General features: G+C 47.9%; 1 protein-coding gene across 1 annotated transcript in view; it reads right to left on the reverse strand.

The window, feature by feature from the left end:
- The window catches only part of RNF38 (ring finger protein 38), a 655055-nt gene that overhangs the window by 109613 nt on the left and 521301 nt on the right, over positions 1–24141 (reverse strand). Inside the window, exons 9-10 of the mRNA XM_085641112.1 lie at positions 18719–18803; positions 17135–17256 (exon numbers count right to left, since the gene is read on the reverse strand). Of these exons, the coding sequence (XP_085497238.1) occupies positions 17135–17256; positions 18719–18803 (207 nt within the window). The remainder of the gene's footprint in view (positions 1–17134; positions 17257–18718; positions 18804–24141) is intronic.

Raw genomic sequence — 24141 nt, forward strand, 5'->3', positions numbered from 1 at the left:
TTGAATGCCCCGGGGAGGTGGCGGTCCCCGGGGCAGCATGGGGGGGGTTGGGACCCCCCCACACATTTATAAACAAAGCCCCGGGGAGTTGGAGGTCCCCGGGGTTGCGGGGGAGCCACGTGCCCCCCGCATTCAAATTAATAAGCCCCGGGAGGTGGCGGTCCACGGAGCTACGGAGTCCCTCGCAAATTAATCAGATTGCCCCCGGGACATGGCTCACCCGGGGGCTTTTTGAAAATGAAGCGCCGTAGCCCGCGCTTCGTTTTTTTTTAATGTTCTCAGCAGGATTCGCGACCCCAGCGTGAACTCTGCAGTTTCTTTAAAAAAAAATGCTTTTTTGGGCCCTAGGGGTCCTTGTGGGACCCCCTGAGTAGGCCTAGGGGGTCAGGAGGTTTCTACCCTGCCCCCTTTTATTCATTTTCATAATCTTTTTTTCTGAGATCTTGTGACTCGGTTACCGAGTCACAACATGGCTGCATACACATTCTGGTTTGGAGTGTTGGCAGCCAATCAGAGTGTAGCTCGTGCTCTGGAAGGTTCGCGAACCCTCCTCGGTGCACAGATATCGAAACCTTTCTTTTTAAAATTTCTCAGCAACTACTGGACGGATTTACACCATTTAAAAAAAAAAGGTTGCTTTCTAAACCAAGAGCTACCTTTTTTCCAAATTTGGTGTAATTCCGTTCAGCAATTTGAGCTGTAGCATGTAATAAAATTTCCTATGGAAATTGACTTGGGTTAAATGCATTTTGGGACCCCCCCTTTTTTCTCAGCCCCCGCTTGAAGAATCACTCCGAAACTTTCAAGACAGGAGCTGACCTCAATGAACCTTTTTTGAGGAAAGTTTCGCAAGGATTCGTCAAATGGCGCCAAAGAATTGGCATATATATATATATATATATATATATATATATATATATATATATATATATATATATAGCTATCTATATGAAAACAAGTTATTTACCTGTAACTTTGGATCTCCAGTATTGGTAACTTTCATAGATTCCCATTGCTTTAATCGTTCCCCGTCGTCTTAGGGAGCCTCGGTAAATAAAAAATAACATAGCAGTAGGTACAAAAGAGAAAGAAAGGCCTCATCTCATTGTGTAGCATAGCCACCTCTTTTTGTAAAAGAGACCAAAATAATACAACAACCAATCAGATTAGCCTCACCCCATAAAACCCTCCTGAGAGAACCTCAGAGCCTCAGATTTTCGTAGCCGTTGTGGAACAATATAACAGAATATGCTGAAGGGCTGAGCTTTCCTAGGGGATGAGGGTGGGCGCATGGGAATCTATGAAAGTTACCAATACTGGAGAACCAAAGTTACAGGTAAGTAACTTGTTTTCTTACTCCAGTATTGGAACTTTCATAGATTCCCATAGCTTATATCAGAATAGCTAGCAGTTAGGAAAAAAGGAAGCATATTTTGTGTAATAATACATTGTATCACCTTGCATGTATATCAGCATGAGAAATAAAAGTTACCAAACACCAGTCAGTAAACATCATCAGATACAAAATGTGCGAACGTGTTAGACCTGGCACCTTGGCGTGAGTTTCCCTTCCACTTTTTGATGGTGTGCCTCGACTGTTTTGCTGGTGTTGTCCGCTCAGGGCACTGCGCCACGGCTAATCCGTGCCGCAGTGCAAGTGCTCCCTAAGTAAAGTGTACCTGTAATTGATGTTCATGATTGGTTTATTGGATTCACTGTCAGTCCCCAGTAAAGTGCACCAGGGGTGCCAGGGCTGTGAATGCCAATGCTGCTGGTGGGCTTGCAGCGCTGGTTGCGCCACCCACGGAAGCGGCCTTGTAAAATGTGTCTAGGGTCTGCCACCGCAGACCCTGTGCGCGGTCCGGGACCGTCGCGCTGACTGCGCAAGTGCCCCCACTTGCCAGTCCCTAAACCTTCCCTTACCTACATATTAGCCACCCCTCTGGTAGGCCCAAGGGCAGGGTGCATTGTAGGCATAAGGTAGGACATGCCCTGATGTGTGTGGCATGTCTTAGTAGTGAATTACGGCCCTTTTCGTTTTTCACTATTGAAGGCTACCTGCTCTCCATAGGCCAGAATGGGCTGCTGGGATCACGCCAACGCTGTGACCCCAGTGGACTCAGAGAGCATGGTAGAATATCAAGTTTAGTATGCCTGAACTCAGGATGATAAAATACTTCTTGTAGTCAAGTCTATTTTAGTATCCTGGGTTTGTAAATACTACTTTTAGAAAGTTAGTATTTACTGACCTGACCATCTCAGTCCGCCTCTGCTGTGTGTATGTGTTCTGCCTGGCAACAGTAAGGAGCAGGGTTGGGGAATCCCCAGAGACAGGTTGGCTGCCAGGTGGTGGGTAGAGAGATTACACCTGGATGGGTGGGAGGAGTACACCTTGACTCTTGAATAGACCTGTGCTCTGCCACCACAAAGCCGGCGCCACCCCCTGTGGGGCGGCTGATGTCTCTGCCCTGCTGCTGAAAGGAAAGAGCAGAGTCACCATAACAAAGTGCTCCAGAACTGGACTGAGCCAGGCCTAGGCCCCCTGGCGCTAAAGAACAAAAGAATCATGGTAGAAAAGTAGGAGCCTGGCTCCTAAGAAATCAGAATCCTGTTTACCACAAAGAACCTCTGCCCGACTAGAAGGAGAAGAAGACGCTGGAGGAGCTGGCCTGCTGCTTGCCTTGCTGAGAAAGGAGAGGAAGAGACTTACTGAGAAGACTTTGCTACTTTGTGCTTGAACATTCTCCAAGGGCTTGATCTGAGCTTGCCCCCTGAACTGAACCCCAGGAACAGTGGGTTCACTGTGCTTCTTGCTCATCCTCCAATTCGAGCCGTGTGGGCATCCCGCTGGAAAAGAGACTGCGCCCCTCATCGCCCCTCCTAGGGCCGTGACACTCAGAAGCTCGCCTGCCTCCAACCCGTGAGAGCCCCGCTCCATCCCGAGCCGCTCTCTGTCCCCGGGCCAGGCCGCCTGCATCCCTGTCACCGCCTGCTATTGGAGCGCGCTGAACGCGCTATCACCCCTCCCGCCGGAAGCCGTCCGACGACTGTGATCTACGCCGGGTCATCCAGCTGCACTGACGGTGCCCTGTGACCCCGCTTCGCTATCCCCGGACATCTCAGGCCGCGCCGCCCCCGCTGTGGAGACCCTCCTGCACCGCCGTGCCAAAGGGTCGCGGGCCGCGCCTGCCTACTTGCCCACACCTGCTGATTGAGGACCCAAGAACACTTCCCGAAGTTGAGAGTCGCACCGACCTGTGCCGACTCTCCTAATCACGAAAGAAGTCCAGTATCGGGCTCGGGGCCCGCAACGCCTTATTTCCCCGTTCGCAGGAACTGATCTCTGTGAGTACTGGAACTACAAGTAAAAAGACTACGAACTATCCATTTGAAACTACGAACCAAGAACATTTGCCTGCTGTATAACCTGGTGGCCTAGCGAAAACGTTATTGGTCTTGTGATAAGTCTGCTGTGATATATATACCTTATTTTTACATAAAGAATCGTATTTTTATATATATCCAAGTCTGGTGTCCGTTTCTGGGGGGATTGATGTATTTACTGTGTGTATGATTGCAAGTGCTTAACCAACAACGCCTGAGGAATCGCCTTGGCTGCTCACGCCACGCACCTAGAGGGTGAGCAAGGGTCATTCGCGAGGGGTTATCCTGCGCCCTGACGTGGAGGAGAGGGTTCCTGCTTGACACAAGGGCAACCTTGCGCCAACCAGAAATCCCCGACTCTAACAGAACCAATAACAGGAAGGAGGGTTAGAGGGGAAAGCTCACCGCTCACTGAAAGAGATTCCTTAGAACAGCCTGTCCCACTGCAGCATCGCTCCGCGTGGGCGATTCCAAGCAGTAATGTGTCGTGAAGGTATGGGAACTGCTCCATGTAGCTGCCCTGCAAATGTCTTTGATCGGTACTCCAGCAAACAAAGAAGATGAAACTGATCTTGGCGAGTGCGCCCAGACCCGCCCTTCTAGGGGCTTACCAGCCGCTTGGTGACAGTAGTGGATCGCACTGGCAAACCATCGTGCAACCCCTTGTTTTGAAAGGGGAAAACCTTTGCGAGGTGCACTGAAGGCGACAAAGAGCTGAGTAGATCGCCTGAAGTCCTTGGTGCGTTGGATATAAATTTTTAAACACCTTTGAACATCCAGAGAATGAAGAGACCTCTCCGCTGGAGTTGTCAGTCTAGGGAAAAAAGACTTCAAAATGACTGGTTCATTCAAATGACAATTCGAAGGAACCTTCGGGATGAATTTTGGATTTGTCCTCAGGATAAGAGTGTCTTTTTTGAACTGCAAGAACCGATCCTTAATAGTGAGAGCCTGAAGTTCACCAACCCTCCAGGCTGATGTTAAAGCGAGGAGGAGGGCCACCTTCCATGAGAGAAATTTAAGATCCGCCCTATGAATTGGCTCAAAAGGAGGCCTCATGAGTTGAGCAAGGACCAAGTTGAGCTGCCACATGGCTGGAGGAGGTCTAACTGGAGGGAAAACCCTAAAAAGTCCTTTTAAAAATTGTTTCACGATTCTTGCAGACCAAAGAGAAGGGCCTGAAGCTGTTTGTCTGAACCTAGAGATCGCCGCAAGGTGAACCTTGTTTGAAGAATGGGCGAGACCTGACTTGGCAAGAGACAAAATGTATGGCAAAATCTGATGAGGAGCAGAAGAAAAAGGATGAATGTTCTGTTAGCGGCACCATAGGCAGTAACGTTTCCATTTTGAACGATAGGTCTTATTCGTAATTGGTGCGCGGGCCTGAGCTAGCACCTCTCTACATTCCTGAGGGATATTCAAGCCCTGAAGAACAAGTTACTTACCTTCGGTAACGATGTATCTGTAAGAAACATTAGTTAGTTAGATTCCTCACCTTAGAATATCCCCAGGCGTCAGACTGGATCCGGAAGACTTTTCGTCAGCAATACCCCTTGCGCGTCGCTAGGCGTCGTCTGCGGCTCCGCGTCCATCGTCGGAGTACTTAAACGCCGCCCTCGCGCACTGATGTCAGTTTTTGTACATAGCTTTCCGCGCCAGGAACGCAGAGCCATGCAAGAGACCGACACTGGTGCCAAAAAATCTAGGGCCCTGAAAGGGATAGCCTTAACCCTAGATGTCAGTTCGCAGAACGGGGAGGATGGGTGGGTCGGTGAGGAATCTAACTAACCAATGTTTCTTACAGATACATCGTTACCGAAGGTAAGTAACTTGTTCATCTGAAAGAAACACGTTAGTTAGATTCCTCACCTTAGAATAGATACCCAAGCAATACCAACCCCGGTGGTGGGTCTGCGAACCAAGATCACACCAGAAAGTCCTGGAGGACAGAACGGCCAAAGAAGCCATCCCTCCGGACTTGGATGTCTAGGCAATAATGCCTGGCAAACGTGTGCAGCGAAGCCCACGTCGCCGCCTGACAGATGTCCTGCAAAGGGACTCCCCGTCCCAAAGCAGTAGTAGCCGCCGTGGCCCGAGTAGAATGGGCTCGCAGCCCAACAGGAGGGTCCTTTTTTGCCAAGGAATAACAGATTTTGATACACAAAACGACCCACCGGGAGATGGTTCGTTTGTGCACAGCTTTTCCCTTCTTTGCACCCACGTAGCCAACGAAAAGCTGGTCGTCCACTCGGAACTGTTTTGTGCGGTCCAAATAAAAGGAGAGCGCACGTTTTGGGTCCAGACGGTGGAGCCGCTCTTCCTCTTTGGAAGGATGCGGAGGCGGAAAGAAGGTGGGCAAGGTGACAGATTGCCCAAGATGAAAGACGGTCACCACTTTCGGTAGAAAGGAAGGACGAGGCCGAAGGACAACCTTGTCCGGATGAACAGATAGAAAAGGAGGCTTGGACGATAGAGCCTGGAGCTCACTCACCCGTCTAGCCGAGGTGATGGCTACCAGGAAAGCAGTCTTAAGAGTCAGAAGACGAAGAGGACAATTGTGAAGAGGCTCAAAGGGAGCGCACATCAGGAATGTCAAGACAAGATTCAAGTCCCACTGAGGCATTACGAAAGGGACAGGAGGGAACGTGTGAGTAATGCCTTTAAGAAAGCGTGACACTACAGGGGACTTGAAAAGAGAGGGCTGATCTGGAAGCCGTAAGAAGGCAGAGAGGGCAGCAAGATAACCTTTCAAGGTGCCCAGGGCAGAGCCCTGCCGGGCCAAAGAAAGAAGAAAGAGGAGAACCTCAGAAAGAGGGGCGGAAAGGGGATCCACAGCCTTTGCTGTGCACCATGCCACAAATTTGTTCCACCGGCAGGCGAATACCTTCTTCGTGGAGGGACGCCTGGCTGCCAGAATGATATCACAGACTTCAGGAGGCAAGTCAAATGGCATCAACTGCCGCCGCTCAATCTCCACGCATGGAGGTGGAGGCTGGACAGGTTCGGGTGGAGGACCGTCCCCTGCTGCTGCGACAGAAGATCCTCCCAAAGGGGCAGACGTATCGGAGGATCGGTCAACATACTGAGTAGCTCGGGATACCAGTATCTTTGTGCCCAATCCGGAGCCACCAAGATGACTTGGGCCCGGTCGCGCCTGATCTTCTTCAGCACTCTGGGCAGAAGTGGTATAGGCGGAAAGACGTACAACAGACCGCAACTCCACTCGCGACGAAAAGCGTCGCCGAGCGAGTGCCGCCTTGGTAATTCCAACGCGCAGAACTGCTGACATTGCGCGTTCTCGTCGGTGGTGAATAGATCTAACCAAGGCTCTCCCCACTGCAGAAAGAGACCTTGCGCCACCTTGGAGTTCAGACGCCATTCATGATCCATCATGCACCGGCGGCTGAGTTCGTCTGCTCTGGCGTTCAGAGAGCCCGCCAGATGTTGAACCACCAGGGTGATGCCCTGGTGTCCAGCCATGTCCAGAGGCGCAGAGCCTCCTGACAAAGGGTCCACGACCCCACCCCGTTTGTTGCAATACCACATGGCGGTGGTGTTGTCCGTGAACACCTGCACGACACTTCCCCGGACAGAGGGAAGGAAGGCTTTCAGTGCAAGCCGGATCGCTCTCAGCTCCAACAAGTTGATGTGGAGGCGAGACTCCGCCGGAGACCAGAGGCCTCTGATCTCCGCCTCTCCCATATGGCCACCCCATCCAAGGAGGGACGCATCCGGCACTACGACATGCTCCGGTAGGGGTAGGGAGAGGCTCCTGCCCGTGACCCAATCGCGGTCCGTGAGCCACAACTGCAACTGCTGTGCAGTGCCCTCCGAGATCAAGACATGGTCGGACAAGTTGCCGTGATGCTGGGCCCACTGAAACTTCAGGTCCCACTGCAGAGCCCGCATGCGCCGCCTGGCGTGATGCACTAGTAGGATGCAGGAGGCCATCAGCCCCAGAAGCAGCAACACTAGCCTGACCGAAACCCAGGATAGAGGCCGAAAGATGGGAATCAGGGCCTGTATATCCCGGACCCGCTGTTCCGGTGGATGAACCCGGAACTGCACCGAATAGAGAACCACTCCGATGAAGAGGAGCTTCTGAGAGGGGCTCAGGTGTGACTTCGGCACGTTGATGGAAAACCCTAGCAAATGCAGGAGATCCGCCGTAGTCTGGAGGTGGAAGACGACTGTCTGGGGCAAGCCCGCCTTCAACAACCAGTTGTCGAGATAGGGGAAGACTGGAACCCCCGATCTGCGCAGATGAGCTGCGACAACCGCCATCACTTTCGTGAACACCCGAGGGGCACTGGTAAGGCCGAAGGCGAGCACGGTGAACTGAAAGTGCTCCTGACCCACCGTGAACCGCAGGTAACGCCGGTGGGCCGGCAGGACGGGGATATGGAAATATGCGTCCTGCAAGTCCAACGCTACCATCCAGTCTCCAGGGTCTAGGGCAGCTATAACCTGGGCCAAAGTCAACATTTTGAACCGTTCCTTCCTGAGGAAGGCATTGACGTTCCTGAGGTCCAAGATAGGGCGTAGGCCTCCTTTGCCCTTCTTGGGAACCAGAAAGTAGTGGGAATAACAACCACGACCTACTTCTGGGCTCGGAACGCGCTCGACGGCCTCCTTGGCCAAGAGGGCCGAAACTTCCTCTAGTAGAAGATTCAAATGATCCTCCGAGATACGGTGGTGCTGCGGTGGCATGGCTGGAGGGGTCGTCTCGAAGGGGAGGGAGTAGCCCCTTCGGACGATATGCAGCACCCACCTGTCCGAAGTAATGGTACGCCAGTGGAGCAGGTGATGGCGAACCCGGCCTCCCACTGGGGAGGAATGGGCCTGAAAGCTCGGACTAGGAAGGCTTTGAGGCGGATGTGGACTGACCGCATCGTCCTCCAGTACCGCCTCGGCGGAAACCACGTCCGCGACCGCGTGCAGGCTGGTTCTGCGGCTGGTGGCTAGGCGGACGTGAGGAGGTGCCCCTTCCTTGGCCACGAATGGAGCGAAAAGCGGAAGTTTGTGGCCGCGGGGCCGGGAGGCCCAAGAACGTGGCCGTAGCCTGGGAGTCCTTGAAGCGAGCCAGCGCACTGTCCGCTTTCTCACCAAAAAGGCGAGCACCATCAAAAGGCATGTCCATGAGTGTGCTCTGGACATCCCCTGAAAAGGACGTGGACCGCAGCCAGGCGTGACGTCGAAGCGCCACCGTGGTAGAAATCGCCCTACCCAGCGAGTCCGTAGTGTCGAGTCCACATCGGATTGCATGGCGCGCTGCATCTCTCCCATCGGCCAGAGCCGAGGAAAGCCGCGCCCGGGCCTCCTCCGGGCACAGTGGCAGCACGTCCTCCACCGTATCCCACAGAGAGTGGGAATAACGGTCCAAGAGACAGGCGGTGTTCAAAGACCGCAGGCCCAAACTGAGCGAGAAGAACAGCTTCTTACCGAACTGTTCCAGTCTCTTGGAATCCCGGTCCGGAGGAGCGGACGGGAAGGAGGATTGGGAGGTAGAGCCCGGATAACCAGACTCTCGGGGGTGGGGTGTTGGGACAGAAAACTGGAGTCGCCCGGAGCAGGGCGGTGGCGCCTGGCAACGTTCCTATCCAAAGGAGGGACTGTGGAGGGCTTGGACCAGGTGCCCTGCAGAACGTCAGTGAGGGCCTCATTGAATTGCAGCAGAGGCTCAGTGGAGCATGCGGCAGACTGAAGCACCTCAGTGAGGATGTTAGTCCTAACAGCCACGGCAGGCAGTTCAAGCCCAAGGGCCGCGGCCGCCTTGCACAGCACCACAGAAAAAGCTGCACCCTCCTCCGAAGCCACAGTCGGAGGAGGGATAAATCCAGTGCCCGGTGAGGTATCCAATCCACTGGCCTCCCCCAGTTCATCCGCCCAGTCCTGAGAAAGTTGCCCCTGAAGGGCCATAGGGTCCTCAGACCCCTCCCATTCGCCTCCGTCATCCGATTCCTGGTAAACAGGAGGAATGATCGGAGCCGGTCGATAGACAATATGTGTCTCTAGCGGCGTCGGATGCGGCGTCAGGCGGCGCCGCATCGGCGTCGGGACCAGACAGGGGCTGAACCGGGGATCGACGTCGACCGGAGGTGGCACCGGTGTCGACGCCGGCGGAGGCGGCGTAACGAGGTCGACCGGCGTCAATGGGGGCCCAGGGTCGGGCCCCTCGGGGAACTGCGGCGTCGGGGCCGGAGCCTCCAACGGCGCTGGGGCCGGAGCCGCCGGCACGCGAGGTCGCCCAGTCGAGTCCGCGGGGCCCGAAGGCGCGCCAGCGGGCGTCAACGGCGGGGCCAGGCTCCTCATGGCCGAGAGGAAGGCACTGACCTCCGCCGGTGTCGCGTCAGTCCCAGGGACCGGCGGGTATGGGGACTTGCGCGACGCCTGCGGCTCCCGCGGAGCCGCGGGGATCGAACCACCCGGACCCTCGGCCGAGTCGCGCGACCGGCGAGGGGAGTCCTTAGAGCGGTGTCGCCTCTTGGACTTCTTGGAGTGCTTCGACTTACCCGAAGACTTCGAGCCAGACGAGCGACGATGTCGAGTGCGGCTCCACGACCGATCCTTGGACCTCCTCCTGGACCGGGAACGAGAGGGGCGCGGAGCCGAGTGGCGAAGCTCGAGAAGCTTGCGGGACCGCTCCCGCCTAGCTTTCGAGGTCAGGGCCATACAATCGGAGCACGACTCCGCGTCGTGGTCGAGGCCCAAGCAGTACAGGCACCGGCGGTGATGATCGGTCACCGACATCAGTCGATGACAGTCGTCGCAGGCCTTGAAACCAGGCATCCTACCGGCACCAGAGTCGAGAAGTGACCAAAAAGAGTCGAAAAGTTAGTCAAAAATTGACTAAAGGGGTAGCTCTCCCGGATCGGCGCGGAAAAAAGAAGAACTGACGTCAGCGCGTGAGGGCGGCGTCTAATTACTCCGACAACGTCATTCCGGCGCACGACGCCGACGGCGGACGCGGAGCCGCAGACGACGCCTAGCGACGCGCAAGGGGTATTGCTGACGAAAAATCTTCCGGATCCAGTCTGACGCCTGGGGATATTCTAAGGTGAGGAATCTAACTAACGTGTATCTTTCAGATATACTCTGTGCTCAGGAGCCATGCCGTCAACTGCAGAGAGCTCGGGTCCGGATGTACCACTTGGCCCTGGGACATCGTCAATAGAGAAGGAATTGGACGCAGGTGAATTGGATGATCCTGGGAGAGCAGGAGAAGCTCTGTAAACCAAAACTGGCGGGGCCACGCCGGTGCCACTAGAATCATTCTGCAGGGTTCTGCTTTGAGCTTCCAAAGTAGTCGTGGGATTAACGGAATTGGAGGAAAGGCGTAAACAAAGGCACCTGACCAGGCCATCGAAAGCGCATTCCCCAATGATCCCTGATGGTGTTCCCTGCTTGTGTAGAACTGGCATTTCCTGTTCTCTGGAGTGGCGAACAGTTCTATGGAGGGTCTGTCCCAAAGATTGAAAACTCTCTCCAGAGTGATCTGATCCAATTCCCACTCGTGGCTTACAGATTTGAGACGACTTAGCGTATCCGCTGTCTTGTTGAGGGCACCCGGAAGATGTTCCGCCAAAAGTGAAATTTGGTGACGGATAATCCACTCCCAAATCTCTTGTGCTTCCTTGGACAGCGGAGGAGACCTTGTTCCACCCTGCTTGTTCCCGTAATGCATGGCCGTCGTGTTGTCTGTACGGACCAGGATGGTGGATTTCCGAATCCTCGAAAGGAAAGCCTGTAAAGCTAGACGAATCGCTTTGAGCTCCAGTAGGTTGATGTGGAGAAGACGTTGTTCGGGCCGTCAGCGGCCGCTCACTTGAAGATCTTGCAAGACCGCTCCCCAGCCTTCCAGAGAGGCGTCCGTGGTAAGTATCAACGGAGCAGGAGTGACTGTGAAGGTGAGACCCTTTGAGATGTTGTCTTTGACCATCCACCATCTGGCAGCCTCTTTCATTAGAGGAGTGATGGTTACTTTGTCGTCAAAAGAGCCTTCTGCTTGGCGTGTCCAGAATAGCCCCCAGGAACTTGGCCGACCTGGAAGGACAGAGGACTGACTTGTCCTTGTTGAGTGGAGGTCCCAGATGACTGAAAAGTTGAGTGCAGCTTTCAACTGCTTTTGAAGCTGCCTGAGAAGAAGGTGCTTTCACGAACCAGTCGTCTAGATAAGGAAAAACCTCTAGCGATTGTTTTCTGAGAAACGCTGCGAATGGGGCAAAGACCTTTGTGAATATCTGCGGCGCGGATCCGAGTCCGAAAGGCAGGACCTTGAGTTGAAAGTGGCTCTTGGCTTCTGTAAAGCGTAAAAACCACCTGTGGGCCGGGTGGATGGGAACATGGAAGTATGCGTCCTCGAGATCCAGAGTGGCCATGTAATCCCATAGATAGAGAAACCGCAAAATGTCCTGTAGGGATACCATCCGAAACGAGAGTTTTACGAGATAGGTGTTGAGCTCCCTCAGGTCTAAAATTGGGCGACATTTGTCTACGGTCTTGCGAACGAGGAAGAACTGGCAATAGAATCCTTTGCCTCGTTGGGTCAGAGGTACCGGCTCTATCGCTCCTTTGAGAAGTAGTTGGTGAGCTTCTAGACGTAGAAGGTGCAGATGTTTGGATTCGGTGGCGCGAGGGGCTCTGGATGGTGGCTGGTGTTGAAACTCCAGTGTATGGCCAAATCGAATGATATTGAGGACCCACCGATCTGATGTTATGAGTTGCCAGTTGTGGAGGTATTGCGATATCCTGCCCCCCACTGGTGTCACAGGGGGCGAAGGAACAGTAGACAGAGCCGGGAAGCCGCTATCGGCGCTTAGAGGAATCTCTTCCCTGGCGCCCTTGTCGTCCTCTAGAGGGTTGGCGAGAGAAAGACGATGATTGGCCCTGTCTTTGAGAATACTGGGGCCTGTAAGACTGAGATTGTTGCAAATAGGAGGAATAGCGCTGCTGATGGTATCCAACTCTGTATGGTGGAAAACCTCTTCCTCTTGCACCATGGAAAGGTACTTTGCGGTATTGCAAAGTCCCAAGGGACTTCGCTGTTTCCGTGTCCTTTTTTATCTCCTGCAGCGCATCGTCCACATGCTTTCCAAAAAGCATCTCACCATCGAACAGTAGATCTAGGATTTTATTTTGGACTTCCGGGCGAAACCAGGTGGCCCGAAGCCAGCCTTGCCGTCTAAGGACTGCCGCACCTGCCAAAGAGCGGAAAGCAGTAGTAGCAATGTCCATTGCACAATCAATAATTTCCGAAGAACGCTCTCCTTCCTCCAGGATTTTCTTTGCCTCAGCCTCGAGCCCTCTGGTAGCTGGTCCAAATACGGAGATAAGTCGCACCACATCTGGCGATCATATTGTCCCAGAATTGCCTAGGCATTAGCAGCCCTGACCAGGACCACATTATCAAGATGCCTACCCTCCTTATACGGTGGTGTGGTAAGGGGCGCAGACGGATTCTTTGACTTCCTTTGGGCCGCTTGAGAAATTACAGAATCCGGTTTTGGTTGGCTAACCAGACAAGCAGTGCTATCTTACGGAGCTATGTACTTTTTCTCCAGTCGAGGAAGAACAGGCATGACGGTAGCTGGAGATTTCATTACCTTTATCCCCTCATCCCAGACATGGCCCACAATTGGGATAGAACGGACAGACTTTTTATAAGGCTCTTTAAAATCATAAAGAAAACATTCCGACTGTACTGGAGGTATGGGAAGATCGAAACGTTTGGATGCTCTTTCCATTAAATTGTGGAAACCCCCTATATCTGCTGGAGGAGAATCCGCAGGATCCGGAGATGGAGAAGCGAGATCCAGAATTATATAGTCATCCCATTCCCTATCTGGATCTGGGACTGAGATTGTGCCCTGGTCATCATCCGAGGAGTCATCATGAACTGTGACTACATTTTGTTGAGGTTCCATTGGATCCGGAACCGGAGCTTGTGGAAGCGGAGGAGCAACAGGAGCAGAAGATTGAGGTGGAGGTGGAGGCACTTGCCCTGACTGTTGATCAGAGGATTGAGATGGAAATCTTTTCCTATAATCCAGCAACATGAATTGTAGATCAGCAATCAGTGAAGACGGCATAGCCACCATGCCCTGCTGCGACTGTTCCTGCCTAGTTTGCGCAGATATTGTCCTTGATCTATATAGTAGTCCTCAGAGTCTGAGTCCTGATATTTGACACGTAATTGGGATGGGCTATATGCACCTGTCAGACCTATCAGAGGTCTTTTGTAAGGCTTTGGCAAGGGAGTCAGAAGAAGTTGAAGGTGAAGACCTACCCCTTTTTTTGAGATCTCCTCGAAGATGTCACAGAGGAGGCATCATCACTGTCACTGGATACCGGGTCTTTCCGTGACTTCAACTTTTGCAACCAGGTGAGCAAACGTCCCTCACGGTCTCTCAAGGTCTTTGAAGAGAAGGTCCGACAGACCTTGCAGTCGGTGACCTTGTGGTCAGGGTACAAACAATAAATACAATCCTTATGTTTGTCCTCCACATAAAGCCTCTTTTTTGAACAGGTAGCACAGCCTTTGAATAAAGCCTTCTTCTCCTTGTCAGACATCCTGAAGAACGCTGAAGAGAAACAGTTGAAACACAGTTGAAAAGAAATCTGAGCAGAGCTCAGTGGAGACTCCCTTGCACAACGTGCGGTAGAAAATCTGAGGTTCTCTCAGGAGGGTTCTATGGGGTGAGGCTAATCTGATTGGTTGTTGTATTATTTTGGTCTCTTTTACAAAAAGAGGTGGATATGCTACAAAATGAGATGCGGTCTAAGCATTTCTTTCTCTTTTGTACCTACTGCTATGGTATTTTTGATTTACCGAGGCTCCCATTCCGACGACGGGGAATGATACAAGCTATGGGAATCTATGAAAGTTCCAATACTGGAGTAAATATAGATATCTATATATATATATATATATATATATATAAATTTATTTTAAGCACTACCTCGGCCCAAGGGTCTTGAAGTACTTACAAGAGCCTCAGGTTACATAATTCGAGGTCACATACATTTTAGGCACAGGTGGGAAGACCGATTGCACTGCCCAGAATAACTTGCTTTTCGGCCAACGTTGGGACTGGAACACGGGATCTCAGGTTTACAGACAATATCTCTCATTGCTAGGCCACATAACCTCTTGTAAACCCAAGAACCTTTCAGTGATAGGGATCCCAGCCACGGGCAACAGTATGAAAGTCGAGGAGCATATGTTATAGAGTTTACACCAGTTGTAATTATGGACAACTGAAACATAGTCTGTTCTATAAATTAACGCTCAGATCAGTTGAATCCTTGCGCAATTAATATGAAGGCTGTAACATGTCTCTACCTCACCTAATAGCCTAGCAAAGTGGTATATCCTCTGAAAGGGTGTGGAAAGCTTCATCCTGAAAGAAACACTGTTGTGATTATGGCATCTCCTCTGCCAAAATTCATATAAATAAGCCCTGACACTATGCTGAAAATAGAGGCACCATGGAGGTGTCAGCTTTGTTAGCATCATGAACGTGCTCTTTAGTACAGCCCTTTGCAATTTTTACAGTACCATATTGTAGCTGGAGGCAAGCATTAGACCACCATTTCTTACCTCGTTGTCGAACGTCGTCAGGTCGTCATTGACGACCGTCGCTGCACCGTGAAGCATCATGCAGAGGTGGCGTTGTAGACATTTTGTCGATGGTGACCGGCGTTGAGCCCAGATACCACCGTCGAAAAAGTGACCCCGCTGACTGTCGTGATGACAGCAGAACACTGTGTCAAACAACGCCGTAGTGGAGCATGCAATGGGGCCGTCGTGGACAGAAACATGTTGATGAGGCCGCCCTCGACAACACCACAGTTAGGTGGAGCTGACGACGTCAAGGCCTCCTTGGTGTCACAGTCGACTCATATGGAGACGTCATTGGCGTCGACGAGGCACTAAAAATGTACGCCTTGCTGTAAAATGGATTAAGGTGCATTTATGTAGAGTGAACTCCAGGAAACCGCAAGAGCTGTAGGCACCAACAGTAAAGTTCATGAGGAGAGGTATTTGCGTTTCTCCTATGAAATAGCCTTCTCTGACCCTTAAAGAGTCTTTTAGTGACCATTAAGAGCGTCTTGAGTACCGTACTCCTTTGGTGCCGTCCTCATTTGACATGTATTCCGTTAGACGCCATAGGAATGTTCTTCTCTCTTACCTTATAAGGGTGGAGACAATAAATAAATCCTTAAGTGGAGTATCTGGAAGAAAAACAATTAACTTCACCACAGCAACAGGGTCCAGAGAACCCTTTTAAAGCAGTTTCTGTTTTGGTAATAATTCAATAAAACCTTAAAAGGAGTATCTGGAGGAAAACAATTAACTCCGCCACGGGGTCTAGAGAGCCAGCCCCTTTTTTAAAAAACTGCCTCTGTGATAATAATAAAGATGAAATGTAACAAATATGAATTGGTATAGCTGAGCAGAGCTCAGGAGACTCCCTGCACACAATGTGCGGTAAAAAATCTAAAGGATCCGGCCTCTGTTGGGAGTGTTCTAAGAGGGTGCTGTCGCCTGATTGGTTATAGATCAAGTTTGGTCCTTTTTTTTTAAATGACGTAGATAGGCTATTAAAATGTCTTTGATTTGCCATTATAGCCTCTTATACTATTCGATACTGCTTTACTATAGTACAGCGGGAATCCCACCTCGACGACGGGGAATGATTCAAGCATGTGAATCTATGAAAGATACAATAATGAATAAGATGGAATCACTGCTTTTTAGAAGTATTTCCTGTAGCAGATGAAGACTGTTGCTGTTGCTAACAAAGTTACTGGAGCTGCGTTTACCAAAACGTAATATGTGAACACTGCTTCCCCTTACTAAAGAGTTTGAATGGCTGTCTTGAAAATTAGTTTTTCTCTTTATCAACTGACTTCAGGTACACTGCATCAGACTTCATCTGCTGGATCTCAAATCACCATGAGAAACAAAAAGGGGGAGCTGCTAAAAGGCAGATCTAACATCTTCTGTACTGACCGGGATCTGGAAGATGTGAGCTGCAATCAAAATGAACACCAGACATACACCTGTTTAAGCCCTGTCAGCCTTATCATGTGTCACACCAATCACACATGGGTGGCAATCATCCTCTCCTTAATAATCCCCTGGAAATCTTCGCTTTTTACTAGAGACAAATTCCAGAAATTGGTTCATGAAATTCCATACGGATCCACAGGAGTGGCCTAGGAGTACGGAAGAACTTGCAGCTCTTATGAAGTTTGGAAGACAGCCTACAAAGCAATTTAATCTCCTACCTTCTTTCTTGAAAGGATTAGAGGAAGTAAAAATCTGGAAGGTGCTGCGATCGTTTTACAAGGTGATCCAAAAAATAATCTCTCAATTTTCCTCTGGTAAACCTACGAACTCCATTCCCAGATTATTTTGCAAAATGTAATAAAATTCACCATAACTAAAAGTCTTCACAAAATTGGGTTCACTCCAAAAATGTCCTACCCTTTACCCTGCAGCATACATTATTAAAAGTCCCCCGAAAACACACAGATGGCATTCTACCTCTACTCTGGATGGGTAGGTTTCGCATATTTCATAGTGTGTTTAAGTTTTACAAACCCCGAACACTTGCCTACTTCGAAGTTTGTGCCAATGACTTCTTTCATATCTATATATCTATAGCCTTATAAGCATTGCATAATTTCCTTCATCACTTCTGCCAATAATTGATAGGACACAATAAGCAAACATAGTACTCACAATGTCTGTTCTGACTGATGGTTGTTGAGATTAAATCTATATGATGGAAGTTGCTCAATGTCTGCTTTTGTTAGCCCACGTGGTTTGGCTTCTCCCAGTCTTTCGGCAAGGTTCAGCAATGCCTGTAGAATTCAGAACAGTTTTATTCATTTCTAAATTCAAGATGGTGTTATTAAATCATGTAAAACTTTCTTTAAGATAAAGAAACAGGGAAGGACTAGCACCACTTGAAAGAAGATAATTAATTTCCTTCACTTAGCATAAGTAGAGAAACATATTAAGTACTTAGAAACAAACTGAAAACATTAAGTCTATTTTTAAAAAGTTTTTAAGTCCTTTATTGTCAGAGGATGCCGGAATGTGACCATAGGGACATCGGACCATTCCCTATATCTTACACTATTTTAGTTTGTTTTAAAAATGTTGATCACCAAAATGTACTAAATAGGAGATAAAATCAACGTTCTCTGTCATGCAATCAACTGAATAGTGAAATGTCACACCTTCACTACAAAGACGTGCACAGATGTTGACAGAATTTATTTTGAAAGGCAGCATTTTCTTTCAATGGTTTTAAGTATGCATATAATACATTTTATATATTAATATCCTACAGTACAAAAGCTCAATAAACAATTTTTGGCAAAGCCAAAAGCTCTTTCTTAGTGACTTATTGGCTTAGACAGTGGTTTTTATCAATGCTACACAATATTTATGAAGCGTGCAGTATGGCCAAAGTTAAAGAACACCCCCCAAACCGCAAAAGCATCCAAACGCATAATTTTAGAGGCATGTGCACCACGTAGCGTGGGCATGTTTATCTTTTTAGTTACCAGTTTTTTTTTTAGCGGGCAGAGAGCAGAAGAAACATGGAGGGTGGTGGTGGGTGAATGAACAAAGCAATGCAGGGGAAGGTGGGGGCTAACGGCAAAGCAACACAGAGGAAGGTGGGGGGTGGAATGCTGAAGCAACAGGGGAGGAGGGCTGGAAGGGACACGAAAGCACCACGGGGTTTGGGGAAGGCAACATAGAGGGCAAGGGGTGGGGAAAGCAATGGGGAGAACCACATGGGTGAAAGCAAGAGGGAGGAGGATGGGGAGAAGCAGTTGGTAAAAACAGTGCAGAAGGAGAGATGTGCAAGAGGGAGGTGGCTTATAAACACACGCTCTAATGGAGTGCATCAGACAAAAGAAAAAAATAGTGCTTGAAAAGCAAGTAGTGGAAGCAGAAATAACTCTCAAAGAGACAGTTAAACGGCAATGCTCCAGAAGAGGGACAAACACAAGAATGACAAGCTGGGCCAGAAATAAGAAGCAGGCAAACAAGTGAAAAGTAAATCCAACCAATGGTAAGCAATGTGAGCGTCCTATGCCCCTCTATGTCCTTGGCAAGCCACAATATGTCTTGCAATAGAGCTTGCACACTCTAGTAGGCTCAATCTAAAAATGCAGACCCATATCCATACATGGTAATGTTCTTTTCACAAAGGCGAGTTTGCAAATTCATTCCTCCAAACAAATATTAACAATAAAAATTGCTAAATGATGCACAGCACAAAAATGTATTTAAACTCCAAATATTCACCTCATAGTTTTCAACCTCTCCATCTTCCACATCAAGTTCAAAGCTGAACGTTGGGCCCACAGTGGGGGGCACTGGAAACATCGATCTGTCAAAGAAATAATCAAAAATCAATTTGGTTTGTTCAATGATATGAAGAGCAAAGATTGTGAAAGCCACAAGATACATTTTTCTCCCCAAAAGAATTTTCAGATTACAAAACGGTATCTCAGTCTGTCAATGGCACCAAATTGCTCATCATATGGCTGTGGCCTATAAAGCGTATCCAGTGAAAAAACTAATTTGCATCCGTAGCACAACTAATGTTTCTTTTTTGAAAAGCACACATACGAGTATCATAATACACATACAAATAGATAGTACTCATAACCAAAATGTAATTATCTTTAAAGCATAAATAGAGGCATCTATTTAATAGATGTATTTTAGTTTCTTCAGAGCAGATATGTTGTAAAGTAGTAGTCATGGGAGGTATTAGAAAATTAGAGGGCATGTTACTGAAAAAAACAATATTCTCAATCCAATTGACTTGAATATTAAATTACCTTTATAGCGATTCATCACTCTTGGTTCTTGCTCTCCTTCCTTTACAAGTGGTTTAAGACTACACTGCAAGTTTGAGAGAAAAAAAATCCTCCTAAAGATGCTTCAAGACTTTTGGGAAGGAACAGAGATAGCACTTTGTCTCCTGGTGCACCTGCCCCATACCTTACATGTGTGCCATGACCCATCCCTCCTTTGTTGCCAAATTCATTTTTTCCACTTAATTAGGGGATACCTCTTTCTGTATGGTCACCCCCCAGGTTTTTGGATTGATGCTGCTGGTTTTTCCACTTTGACAGCTGTTCTATTCAGACCTCACTACAGAGACCTCACTGCACTTACCCTTAAACAGTATGTCGAATTGGCTCTTACCCAATTGGCTAAGCTTTATTACCTTTAAGTCCCTGGTAAATAATACCCAGGATACATAAATTAGAGGGTCCCACAGGTATTGAAGCACGAGCTGTGCCACCTTGGGTGTGACATGAGTAAAACGAGATTCCCAGACCACCATTTACAGGCTGGAATAGTAGTTTAAAATACTATCCCAACTGTGTCTTTTAAAGTAATGTCACAGCCAAACTTCTACCTGGTTTACGTGCAAGTCACCCCTGTGGCAGGCCTATCGAGTCCTAAGGTAGGGTGCAACATATTCCACTGGCAGAACATGTCAATTTACATGTTCTGAAAGTAAAAACATGGAACTGTCATTTTTACTGTGGAAAAGCTTGATTTCCCAATTGGCGTGTAATGAGTTACACGCTGACCCCTCAGTTGTGCTAACTTTTGAACAGAGCGACAAACTTGGGCCATCAAAGATATCAAACTCCTTGCTACATTAAGCCCGACTTAATTCTCGGATCGAAATTATATTAATGTAACAAGTTCTAGTGTGCTACTTAAGTAAAATTGCCACTTTGTTGCCTTTAGTCCCCTGTGCCCATACTGGATGCGCACAGGGTCTTATCGCCGAGACAGATTTCTGTTCTTTTGGGAAGATATGCTTATTACAAACAGGTAAGGATACAATAGGGGCGACCAATGGACACTATTTACAGGCTGGAAGAGCAGTTTAAAATACTAGCCCCACTGTGCCATTTAAGGTAATGTCACAGCCAAACTTCCCCCTGGTGTATGTGGAAGTCACCCCTGTGGCAGGCCTATGGAGTCCTAAGTAGGCCTGGGCGGTAAATTTCGTTCCGTTCGCGGAATTTGCGATATTTTGACATTTTCGCGTTCCGCGGAGAGCGCAAAAATATCAAAACTGTTGCAACCTGCCGTGAAACGGAATTATTTTTCTTGCTCGCGCTCTAAAAATGCATTCTCGTGGTCGCGACTTACCGGGTCCCTGCGTTCGCCGATGAGTTTTCCTATCCATTCACGCGCGCCACAAGATGTTGGATTGTTGGTAGCTAGTCGCGCTATCCCGCGAGAGTTTGCGATCGCGAACACGTCATTGCGATCGCGAACAAGAAATAAGCATCGCGAGCAAGATGGCCACGCCCATTAGTGACAATTGCAAGCAAAACAACTTAGGAAGAATGATTAAAATAGAGTGGACCTAAAGAGCAAACAAAGAAATGTATACATGTACTAATAGGTACAAAAATATGATTTTCTTTATTTCATAACAATGTGTGTTTATAAAAAAGATTACAAATCATCATTGCATATTTTCATATATCCCACATAAGTCAGAATAGAAAAAAATATATATATCGCCCATGTAGTTAGCAAATATTTAGACATAATTTCAACTTTTTCAAAAAACCACATATGGGCAATGGTTCTAAACATGAAGTACATATAGGTTCTAACTTCTATCTATGTTAGATCTGTAAGAAGCAATAAATTAATTTAGGCATGGCTCTGTAGATGCTGAATCCTGTTTCTACAATTAGAATCATTAGGTCTCGAGAGCACCTATTAGCTATTAGGGACCACCTTTCAAGGAATCGTCGTATCTGTACAAAGAGCCCAGGTATGTTGCGTACTCTGAGGCCTTGAGGGATAACTCCTGCTTTTAAATATTCTAGCATAAATTGGCTGTGTAACTCAATTATTTTAGTTTTTTTCTTAAGGGCTGTTATTTTTTTAATATCTTCATTGTTTCGCATAGTAGCAGAGGTCGAATTAGTGGTTACACCAGAGTCTCCTATCAGGGACGCAAAGTCCTCATCAGAGAACCCAAATGTGAGCAATCTCTCCATGTTATGGGCTGACTTTAGTGGTCAAAGGAATTTTATCTCAAAGGAAAGCATAAAATGGAAGCTAATGATAAGTGACTAGAGGGAGAAAAGATGGGAAAGGAGACATGTAAAGTTACCAAATCAGAGAAATGAGTAATGTCTGAAGACGGAAAAAGAGAAAGGATAAGCCACCATACAGCATGAATGAAACTAATTAGACTAATATTGTGAATAGATAAACCGAATAGAGAAGATAGACAAAGAAAAAATTAGAACTAATTGGACTAATGTTAAAACTTGATAAACCAAGTAAAAAGAACAGACCCCGCACAGACAGGCTGTGGAGACAATGTTTGAAAAAATGAGGGTACCCCTGAAACAAATCCTAAATTAGCGACCGCATGGGCAAGTTGGACATATATTTCCCCGTGAGCACGCAAAAACACATCGTGAACGGGCCGGAAAAGCAATCTCTGCTTCTTCGCGAAAGTTTTGCATGCTTGCAGAGATTTTGTGCAATTTCGCGATAATTTGCTAAAAAGTCAATTTCGCAAATTCTGCCAACCCTTAGTCCTAAGGTAGGGTGCAACATACCCCACGGGCAGAACATGTCATTTTACATGTTCTGAAAGTAAAAACACGGAAGGATTAGATACTTACCTGTAATCCTAGTTCTCTTCCAGGGGTATCCTCATCAAAGTCATAAGCACTAGAATATTCCCTTCCATGCGCAGGACCCCGGAAACACAATCATATATGTGACATATATATATATATATATATATATATATATATATATATATATATATATATATATATATATATATATATATATATATATATATATATATATATATATATATATATATATATATATATATATATATATATATATATATATATATATATATATATATATATATATATATATATATATATATATATATATATATATATCTATATCTATATCTATATCCTACTGGCGGTCGCCAGTAGGTAGTTATAGTTAGGACCCTGTTTCCACAGGAAAACCGCAACATTCTATTTTGAATAACTTTGGCGCCGGTCGACGAATTCTCGCGAAATTTTCAAAACTAATGGGGCGCTACGCTCCGCTCCTACCCTGAAAGTCTCGGGGGGATTCGTCAAGCGGGGGCTGAGAAAAAAGGGGGGTCCCAAAACGCGTTTTCCCCATGCATTTTTCCATAGGACCTTCAGACACAGCTACAGCCCTAACGGCTGAACAGAGTTACTTGAAATTTGGCAGAGAGGTAGTCTACAGGTCAAGGAAGTGCCTTTTGTAGGTCTGGTGTAAATCTGTTCAGTAGTTCCTGAGAAAATAGCATCTAAATCAATATATATATATCTGTGGCAGCTTACGGTGCGCTTACGGTGCGCTTACGGTAAGCTTACCGTACGCGTACGGTGCCGTGCGCGAGTGCGATTTTGATTGGCTGTTAGATCTTAGTAAACATTCGAATCGGTCGAAACCAGGAAGTATCGGCCGCCATTTTCTCTCTCGCACTCTGAGGGGGGGAGGAAAAACAAAGTAGGATAACATGAAAAGGGGCAGGCTAGACAGCTCCTAACCACCTATCCATTCTGAGGGTGTCCCAACCGAACCCCCAAGGCCAAAAAATCATTTTTTTTTGTTGAAAAAACGCCGATTATGCTTACCGTAAATTTAAAAAAAAAAAACTATCTACATTTTCCACACCCCGTGTGCAAAATGCGCCCGAAGGGCACCTTTTGTGCATGGCCAATGTATAATTTGATCATTTAATAGATAACCTTTCACAACGAAGCGCATAATATGTCCTCCGTGTGTGGACGATGCGCGAAGCGCATCGTGCGTACATGGCCCACGGCATGACCCACGGCACTAACTGCGTAAAGTGGGCGCGCGGTGCGCGAAGCGCACCGCGTGCTCACCGTGCGCGCACGGAACGAACTGCGTGAAGTGGGCGCGCATGCCACGAACGGCGTAAAGTAACTTAGCATTTGAAAAACCGTACAAATTCACTGAAAAAACCATAGGTTTCACACACGTTATAGTTAGGAATTAGCATTTAAAAAACCTTGCAAATTCACTGAAAAAACCATAGGTTTCACACATGTTAGAGTTAGCGGACATTTTAATCATAAAAAACCATTGAAATTCCCCCGTTATAGTTAGTGCAAGCAACTATAACTCACGCGACCGCAATCCTCTGCTGATGACATATGTGTCTTTATGAAAAAAAAATATTTGCAATATATGTATAGCTAAAATTTAATGGAAGAAGACATGGGCAAATAAGTGTCTAAATACAGTATTAGCATCAGCAGAGGATTGCGGTCGCGTGAGTTATAGTTGCCTGCACTAACTATAACGGGGGAATTTCAATGGTTTTTTACGAGTGAAATGTCCAGCTAACTAGAACATGTGTGAAACCTATGGTTTTTTCAGTGAATATATATATATATATATTTTACCTACTGGCAGTCGCCAGTAGGTAGTTATAGTTAGGACCTATTTTCCATAGGAAATCCGCAACATTCTATTTGGAATAATGTTGGCGCCGATTGACGAATCTTCGCGAAATTTTTCAAACTTTTGGCCAGCTCCGGTCCGCTCCTATCACGGTGATTCGTCAAGCGGGAGCCGAGAAAAAAGGGGGATCCCAAAACGCGTTTTCCCCATACATCTTCCCA

This window comes from Triturus cristatus, chromosome 2_2, assembly GCF_964204655.1.
Source record: "Triturus cristatus chromosome 2_2, aTriCri1.1, whole genome shotgun sequence".
NCBI classification, from domain to species: Eukaryota; Metazoa; Chordata; class Amphibia; order Caudata; family Salamandridae; genus Triturus; species Triturus cristatus.